This window comes from Equus quagga, chromosome 15, assembly GCF_021613505.1.
Source record: "Equus quagga isolate Etosha38 chromosome 15, UCLA_HA_Equagga_1.0, whole genome shotgun sequence".
NCBI classification, from domain to species: domain Eukaryota; kingdom Metazoa; phylum Chordata; class Mammalia; order Perissodactyla; family Equidae; genus Equus; species Equus quagga.
The window spans coordinates 31,411,555-31,421,287 of NC_060281.1; the positions used below are offsets into that span (position 1 = coordinate 31,411,555).

A 9,733-nucleotide genomic window follows, 5' to 3' on the forward strand; every position below is an offset into this window, starting at 1 on the left:
GGAATACACATTCTTTTCAAGTGGCCATGGAACATCTATCAAGAAAGATCGTATCCTGGGCCATGAAAGGAAACTTAACCAATGCTGAAGAACAAAAGTCATAGAGATTGTGTTCTTTGGATACTATTGGATTAAACTAGAAATCATTTAGGGGATATCACTATAGACACTTCAAATATTAATAGGACATTAAGGGAATACGAAAAACACTAAGGGAATAAATTTGAAAATCTAGATGAAACGAACCAATTCCTTGAAAAGCAAAAACTACCATAACAAGCTCAATATGAAATAGGTAAATTGAATAGTTGTATAACTACTAAAGAAATTTAATTCATAATTTAAAGACTGTTGAAAGACAAATCTCGAGACCCAGATGGTTTCACTGGAGAAATCTACCAAACCTAGGGAACACATCCCAACTTAGCTTATGAGGTCTGCCTTTCCTGATACCAAAAGCAGACAAAGACAATAAAAGAAGTAATAGAAAGCAACATGCCTTCATGACTATAGATGCAAAACTCCTTGACAAAATATTGGCAAATAAAACTCAGGAAATTTCCAAAAGAATTATACACTATGACTAAGTGGGATGTATTCCAGCAATGCATTTTGGTTTAATAGCTGAAAATCAACCAATGTAATCCAGAATATTAATGAACGAAAGAAGAAAAATCACATGATCACATCAATTAATAAAGAAAAGCATTTGACAAAATTCAACACTTTCTTTTTTTTTATTTAAAGATTTTATTTTTCCTTTTTCTCCCCAAAGCCTCCCAGTATATAGTTGTATGTTTTCAGTTGTGGGTCCTTCTAGTTGTGGCATGTGGGATGCTGCCTCAGCATGGCCTGATGAGTGGTGCCATGTACACGCCCAGGATCTGAAGTGGTGAAACCCTGGGTCCCCGAAGCAGAGCGCGCGAACTTAACCACTTGGCTGCAGGGCCAGCCCCTCAACACTCTTTCTTAATAAAAGCCATCAAAAAAGCGGGAATAGAGGAAGACTTCCTCACTTTAGTAAATAACTTCTACAACATTTCTACAGCTAAAATCACACTTTGTAAAAGACTGAATGTTTTTCGCCCTTCTGCTCTCACCACTCTTACTTAACAAAGTAACAGAAGTCCTAGCCAACACAATAAAACAAGAAAAAATAAATGGCACGCTATATTGTGAGATCTGAAATTTCAAGTGCTGCCATAACATCCACAAACCTCAAAGGGCCCCAAAGACCTGGCTGTGAGTTCTCCTGCTTTCACCAGGTATGTTCCCCCACCCAGCAACTTCCCCTGTCAGCCTGAGCAGCTGCACTCCACTTGATCCTCAACCTAAGGGCTCAGTTCCCTGCCAGCCCATGGAACTATTCAAACAAACCAATAACATCCTCTCGTGGGAACCAGCAAGACCTCACCCCCTTATTGCTACCTGCCTCTCACAGTCTCACTGCCCCTTCTGGTTCACTGTGTTCCTGAGTGCAACCCTCATGTGGCCCTACATGGAATGCAGTGTCCTCCTCCCTCAGGCTGTGAGTTTATGTGATAAACTGCTGTCAGTCTCATCTGTCTATTTCACATGTTGTGTGTTCAGCCATCTATTACTATTTAGGGTGGGGGACCCCTCCTTCATCAACAGCATGAAGAGGATGTGGTCAGAACACATGCAGATCAGAAAGGAAGAAATAAAACCATTCCTATCCTCAGTTGGTGTGATGGTCTACATGAAAAATACCAAGGATACCGCCCCCAAAAAGCCTTCTGGAATTAATGAGTTCATCAAGATTGCAGAACTCAAGATCAACCAAACTAATTGATTTGTATTTATATATATGGCAATAAAGACATAAAACAAAAATTAAAAATAAATACCATTTACAATCACTCAAAAAAAGAAAACTTAAATAAAACTCTAACAGAACATGTACTTGTATGCTGGCATACTGATGAAAGAAATCAAACATCTAAATAAATGGAGACATTTACCATATTCCTCAGCTAAAAACCGAGCAGAGTAAAAACGTCAATTATTCCCCAAATTGATATCCTGGTATTAATGTGATTTCAATTCAAATTCCAGCAAACTTTTAATAGTTGTAGACAAAGTTTTCTAAAATTTATGTGAACAAGTAAAGGACTTAGAATAGATAAAACAAATGTGATAGAGAAAAATAAAATTGAAGAATTAGTCTAACCAAATTTAGGACTTTTATGTCACTACAGTAGTCAAGACCGATGAAAATGATGGGTATTGTGGAGGGATGGATACATGGATTGATGGAACAATATACACGATCCAAAAATAGAACCACACCAACTCATTTTTGACACATGTGCAAAGCAACTGAATGGAAGATAGTTTTTTCAAGCTATCGTGCTGGAGCAAGTGAATATTCATAGGCAAAAGAAAAAAAAAAGGTAAAAAAGAAAGAGAAAAAAAGAAACTAGACCAACTCTCACATTTTATACAAAAATTAACTCAAAATAGATGACAAATTTAAATGTAAAATATAAAACTTTTAGAAGAAAACTCTGGAGGAAAACTTTGGAATTTAGGGCCTGTTGAAGAGTTTTTAGACATGACACCAAAAGCGTGATCCATAAGAGAAAAACATCAGCAAATTGGTTTTTATTGAAATTAAAAATTTTTGTTCTGCAAAATATCCTTTGAAAAGATAAGCAACACAGAAAATATTTGCACAATCCAAGTACCATAAAGGTATATATCTAAAATATGTAAAGGACTATCAAAACCTCCCACTACTGGGTATTTATCCAAAGAACTTCAAATCAATGATCCAAAGAGATTTATGCACCTCTATGCTCATTGCAGCATTATTAACGATAGCTAAGATGTGGAAGCAATCCAAGTGCCCTTCTACAGATGAATGGATAAAAAGATGTGGTATATATATGCCGTGGAATACCACTCAGCCATACAAAAAGACAAAATTGTCCCTTTTGCAACAAGAAGGATGGAACTTGAGGGCATGATGTTAAGCAAAATAAGCAAAACAGAGAAAGACAAATACTGCATGATTTCACTCATGTGTGGAAGATAACAACTATGTGGATAAAGAGGACAGATTAGTGGTTACCAGAGGGGAAGGAGGTTTGGGAGTGCACAAAAGGAATAAAGGGGCACATATGTATGGTGATGGACAAAAGTTAGACTATTTGGGATGAGCACTATGAAATGTACTCAGAAATTGATAATTAATAATGTACCCCCCAAATCACACAATGTTATAAACCATTATGATCTCAATAAAATTGCTGGGGAAAAACACCAAACGAACAAATAAAAAAACTTCACATTAAAAAATAAGCACACTGAATTGGGGGCCGGCCCAGTGGCATAGTGGTTAAGTTCGTGTGCTCCACTTCAGCAGCCCCAGATTTGCGGGTTCAGATCCTGGGAGCGGAACTTGCATACTCCTCGTCAGCCATGCTGTGGCAGCATCCCATATACAAACTAGAGGAAGATGGGCACAGATGTTAACTCAGGGAGAATCTTCCTCACCAAAAACATAAGCACACTGAGTGATATTCAACATCACTAGCCACTAAGGAAATGCAAATTAAGAACATGATATTACCTATTAAGTTTAATATCTAGTAAAACAGCTAAAACATAAAATACTGACAATGCAAAATGCTAATGAGAATGCAGACAAACTGGATCTCTCATACACTGTGAAATGGTACTGAATCTCTGGAAAATAGTTTGGCAGTTTCTTTAAAAAAAATCATACACTTACCACGTGATCCAGTAATCATATTTCCGGGCCTTATTGCCAGAGAAATGGAAACTCATGTTCACACAATAATTTTACACAAAAGTTCATGGCAGCTTTATTTGTAATAGTCCCAAACTAGAAACAACCAAAATGCCCGTCAATAGGTGAATAGTTGAACAAACTGTGGTACCTCCATACCATGGAATCTTACTCAGCAATAAAGAAAAGAACAAACTATTGATATACCCAACAACTTGGATGGATCTCAGGGGCATTATTCTGAGTAAAAAATGCCAATTTCAAAAAGTCACATACCATATGATTCCATATTACCTAACATTCCTGAAATGACAAAACTATAAAGATGGAGAACAGATTAGTGGTTGTCAGGTGTAGGGTGATGGTGTCTGAAGGGAAATGGTTGTAACCATAAAGGGGAGCATGAAAGAGATCTCCGTAGCAATGGAATGGTTCTGTGCATGATTGTGGTGGTGATTACACAAATCTACAAATATGATCAAACACACGTACCGACGTCAGTTTCCTGGTTTTGATATTTTACTACAGTTTCTTAAGATATAAACATTTGGGGAAACTAGGTGAAGGGGTACACAGGATCTCTCTGTACCATCTTTGCAACTTCTTGTGAATCTATAATTACTTCAAAATAAAAATTTTTTAAAAATTGGCTTTCTAGCTATAACGCAGAACCCTCACAACACCAAATGCACAATGATGCAGTTCAATAGGGCTTCTCATTTGTTGCTGGTGGTAATGCAAAATGGTATAGTCACTTTGGACGACACTCTGGTGGTTTCTTACAAAGCTAAACATACTCTTGCCATATGATCCAGCAATCATGCTCCCAGGTATTTACTCAAATGAGTTTAAAACTTATGTCCACAGAAAAACTTGCATAAGAATGTTTATAGCAGATCCTCTGAATGAAACCAAGCCCTAAGTAACATGGATATTTCTGATTAGTCACAGAGCTTATAAGATACATTCAACATTGAGATATTTCAGGATGGAGGGATCACATATATTCCCTAGCCCCCATGAAGAACTGGCTCAGACATGAAAAACTCCTCCTAAGACCCATCTAGTAGTTTATTGTATTCAAAACAATCACAATCACAGTTTGAAGAAACTCCAAGCAATAAGCATACAGAAGATTTCCCCATAGAATATTCAAAAGGTTCCATAGCAGAGGAAGGATCCTGTGGGGTCTATTCCAGAGGTATTACATGGTGATAATAAAAAAATAGTGGGAAATGGAGGGAAAACAGATACAAGAAGGGGCAACAGACAGAGGAGAGAGCTGCATATGGAGGCATCAACACTCTTCAAGTAGCTAAAGGGCTGGAAGGCTGAAGAATGGTTGTCTTCACTGAAGTGAACAATTGGAGTATTGTCAGGTTATAAGGCTAGTAAAGCAGAAGTTTCTTCATTGATCTTCTCTCTAAGGCCATTACCTGTAGAAGGACACACATGGTTACTAAAGAATTTAAGATGAATATTTTGAGCTCTTTCCTTCGGATTCCTTCCTTTCCTCCCTTAAACCTTTGACTTTGGAAAGGTCTCTTAATATTCATCTGAGCTCTGGTAAATATCGCCTTTTCAACATGAACTGATATACCCTACTCTCCAAGTGAGCATGAATGAGCAGACCATGCTTTACCTGCTCTTAGAACTCTGGCACCACTTTTCATATTGGAGGAGCAAAAACAGGCATTGACCTCCAAGAGATTTCCATTTCATGCAATGAATCTACCCTAACCCAAAAAGAGTCAAGCTCTGGAAATTCTTCTGAACTGATGGTCTGCCTCAGGAAATATAAGCCAGGAAGTCCCCAAATCTTGAAGCTGACTTTCCTAGATCACTGGACTCAGTATTTTAATGTAAAACAATGATCTTAGGTACTGGAGATAATTTCCAAGACTGAAGATGTGGTCTGGGTACACATGTATGGAAAAGGATGGATGAGGGACCTGGAAGCTTTGGGATACTAGAAAATGTTAACGTCTGATTCTGTCCTAGAAAAGATAAATCAAGAGCCATGAATTTTCCTATCTTTTTCCCTTAAAGGCATCACATATCCTTTTCCCCGCTCTGTTTCTTTCCCTTGGATAACTCCATATGTGTCTTCCTTTGACCACATCAAACCCACCTGCAGATGCCTCACAGAGGCCCTCGGCGTTCAACAGCATTGCCTTTGCGCACACCCTTGATGATGAAGATGGTCCCAACAATGATTCCTACCAGACCCACAACCAGGCCCAGGCCACACACCACATTCTCTGTTGTCTCTGAGAGGGGAGTTGGCGCTTCAAACTCTGGGTAAGAAGAAAACAATACAGAAGTAACAAATGTGGTAGGGAATAGCACTTAGGACCAAATGTAGGGTACTTAGATAAAAGAATAGTTATTAGTCAATTAAATAAGAGGGAGACAGAATGATGAAGTAAGAGAATTACAGATTAGAGAGTAGAGGAAGCTGGTTAATGAGAGAAGACAAGGAATAGGAATTGCAGCCATTGTTATGAAACAGGGGACTTAGAGTTCCAAAGGACCAGACATGTGTTTCAAAGGAGGAAACCATAAAAGCAAGGAGATTGAAGAATGGTCCATACCCCAGTGCTTGAGAAGAGGCGCATCCAAACCCCAATGCTCCACCTTGCAGTCATAAACATCCTCAGTTGAGGGCAAGAAGGGGAGATAGTGGAACTTGCGGAAAAGTTGGTCATCCCTGGGCAGGAAGACTGTCTCTGACACTCCCGTGGTGACAGGTTTTCCATTTTTAAGCCACGTGACATCGATCACTGGTGGGGAGAACTTGTCGACGAAACAGATGAGAACGTTGGGCTCTCCCAGTTCCACAGGCTTGTTTGGGAGCACAGTCACCTCTGGAGGTACTGGGGGACACAGGACAGAAATTAGCCTTCCCTGATTAGGCTTGCCCCTCTCCCTCCCACTAAAGCTGAAAAAGCAGTTGAAATTGTGCCCTGAGAATCTATGCCACAGTCTTAGATATGTATCTCTGATACCCTCCCCCATGAACTGGAACCAATATTGAGATATAGGATATCCAAGGACCTCATTCCTGGCTCTGCCAGACGGATTCAGGGCAATGACTTTGGGAGTGACTGTGGATGGCAAAGACAAGATGTGAGTACATCAAGAAGGGAACAAACTCATTAAGTTCCTGGGCCTGTAGCATGAGAATCTGGGACTTGCTTATGGCAAAGTTAGGCCCCGGGAGGGAAAGTTAGTCACAATAACATAACACAAGGAGCTGAAGTATCTATCTGAATGCTGTGATTCCCATGCCTAGGAGTGCAGCAGAGAGGTACCATTGGTGTTTGGAGTGTTGTTGGAGCGCTTCATCATGATCTCCAGGTTGGCTTTGTCCACAGCTATATTGGCCAAAGCACCCTGAGCCTCAAAGCTGGCAAAACGTCCAAATTCTTCAAGCCGCCAGACCGTCTCCTTCTTGTCCATATCCACGTGAAAAATCTCATCACCATCAAAGTCAAACATAAACTCTCCTGAGTCGTCAGGGTTCAGATAGAACTCAGCCTGGATGATCACGTGATCCTCTGAAAAGGCAGGAAAGGGAACTAGGATGAGAAGCAGGAGAAGGAGATGAAGAAGAACCCAGGATGTGAGGCACAAACATGTGGGCAGAGGACAGTGGAAAGTGATAGTACCAAGTGGAATGGAGGAGTAATGGAGAGTAGGGATGAGTGGGAAGGTGAGGCCTGGGTAAAGGACACCTGTGCTAAACAGAGCTGGGAGGGGAGAGGCAAAGGGGCAGTGTTGGAGAGGGTGGGTTGAAAGGAATGATGTCTAAAAAACCCAGGGTCTTGTGAAACTGCTTTTAGCTCCATGTTACTAGCTGAGAAATGATTCCTTCTTGAGAAATCTGGCAGCAGCTCCTAAAAGAGAAAGGTCTCTCACTCTCTTTGCCCAGGCATTGAATACACTTCAGCCAGAACCCCAGGGCATCTCTCAGAGCATTGTAACTCTAAGAAGAGGGAAACTGTTTAAAAGGCTGGGTTCTGAACTCTAGAATCAAATTAAATATTGAATTCTTACTTGGCTACTCACTTACCTAGTGATTTTGAGTAGATTATTTTACCTAGATTAGTAGATTATAAGCAGTTATCCTATTATAATTCTTCTGTGGTTTTGCTTCCATCCTGGATTTGTTTTTAAGATTAAATGAGACAAAGTAAGTAATTTCTTGGTATATCATTAGGCTTATAACAAGTATTTTAGGGTCAGAAATTGCTTTGCATTTAAGGACTAGACCCATGGAAAATATAACTAGGACCTGAGGTCTCCAGAAAATTAAGATTGTGACCTTGCAGTGTGGTAGAGCACCCACTTTCCTGGATCCACACCCATACCACGGATACCTCTGTGAGAAGGATTATATTTGGATTTATCTCAGCAAAGTGCCCTTGTATCTTAACACGCCTTAAATTGAGACTGTCATCATGGGACATATTCTATTATGGTTGATACTAAGAATAATCTATACTAAGAGAATAATTAACTTGAAAAAAGAAAGTTACAATTGGAGAGCATTCAGTCTCTGTGGTGTATGTAGATGGGAGAAGAATTTTAAAGTCTGACTGTATATTGATAAAGCCAGGGATTTATTTAGCATTTGCAACTATGCACGTGCACACACACACACACACATTCTGGCTGCTCCTTTCCATTCCATGGGAATAGCCTCTGTCTTTCCCGGTATGCATCCCCATATATAGCTCTTTCCAGGCAATAGAAACCTACAGTCACCATCATGGGTCTTGAAGCTGGGTTATTACTTTCTTTATTTCCAGTCTACCTGCCACCCTCTGTAGGGATCACTCTGAGTGAAGAATATTTTTTCACAACAGTTTGCTCTGGAGATTGCAGAATAGCAGACTCTCCACTTTACCCATTTTTCTACTCTCGTGGGGATATCACTTAGTAATAGTAACCAAAGATCATGGTAAGATCCACTGTAGTGGGGGACTATCACTGTCCCAAGAGGCAGTAAATTAAGTGCAATTCATATCAGCATACCCGTCCTTCCCCCTCCCTTGGGTAGATTATTGCTTTTTGGTGACTTTCGTTCCTAGTGATCTTCAATAAAATGTCTGTGCTCAAAATATGCTGACAGGATTCTCACACCAAAAAAATAACTACCATGTCTTTAGCTAAGAATAGGTGCCAAGAACTCCTCATGCTTTTTCTCATTTAATCCTCACAAAATTATGTGAGGTTTTTAATTTTCCTAATTTTCCAGAAAAAAAAAAAATTAAAGCCTGGAGAGGTAGCTTGTTAATGCCTGTCAGAAAATATTTCCCCCTCAAGTCTGACTTATCTCAAAGTCAGTGGTAGTAATCAACATACATCTCAGTTTTGCTCCTCTAAAGTAAATTAGACTTACTTCAATCTGTGGTGAGGAGAAAGCTCTTCGAACTACAATTTATTGTGCTTTTAGATTTAGACCCACATAATACCTGTCACACTTTTCTTCACTCTAAAGATTGTCTTGGAAGTGTCGACAGTTCATTCTCCAGTCCTCTCAGACCTTGTTGTCCCTGGTTTTGATTCTCTCAGCACTTACCTTTAATAGCCCGTGATTCCTGAAAGCTCATCAGGACAGCTGTGATGAAAAGTCCCAGCATAGGGACTCCACTTATGGCCATTTTCTTCTTGGGTGCTTTGATGGGGGTCAGCAGAGGTTAAGAATGGGACAGCACAGACAAGAATAAAAGAAAAGAGAGTGTAGGGTGTGATAGCGTCTGACCGACTAAAATTCAAATCAGTTGAGCTTCAGCCAATCAGAAAAATTCTTGGAGATGACACATCTGTTGCCAAGGGAAGGACTCTTGTAAAGGGCTCAGGAAAGGAAACACTTCATTCATTAGATAAAAAAGTAAAATTTAGTTTCCTTTGCCAATATGACCTCAATAAACTAATTTTTTTAAAAAAAGT

At 39.6% G+C, this 9,733-nt stretch overlaps 1 protein-coding gene across 1 annotated transcript; it reads right to left on the bottom strand.

The window, feature by feature from the left end:
- Nucleotides 1–4,822: 4,822 nt before the first annotated feature.
- LOC124227351 (mamu class II histocompatibility antigen, DR alpha chain) lies at nucleotides 4,823–9,519 on the bottom strand. Its single transcript, XM_046641292.1, has 5 exons — nucleotides 9,363–9,519; nucleotides 7,090–7,335; nucleotides 6,370–6,651; nucleotides 5,907–6,072; nucleotides 4,823–5,211 (listed from the first exon to the last, which is right to left on the bottom strand). The coding sequence occupies exons 1-4, from the start codon at nucleotides 9,442–9,444 to the stop codon at nucleotides 5,918–5,920; spliced, it is 765 nt and encodes a 254-aa protein (XP_046497248.1). The 5' UTR covers nucleotides 9,445–9,519; the 3' UTR covers nucleotides 4,823–5,211; nucleotides 5,907–5,917.
- Nucleotides 9,520–9,733: the final 214 nt, after the last annotated feature.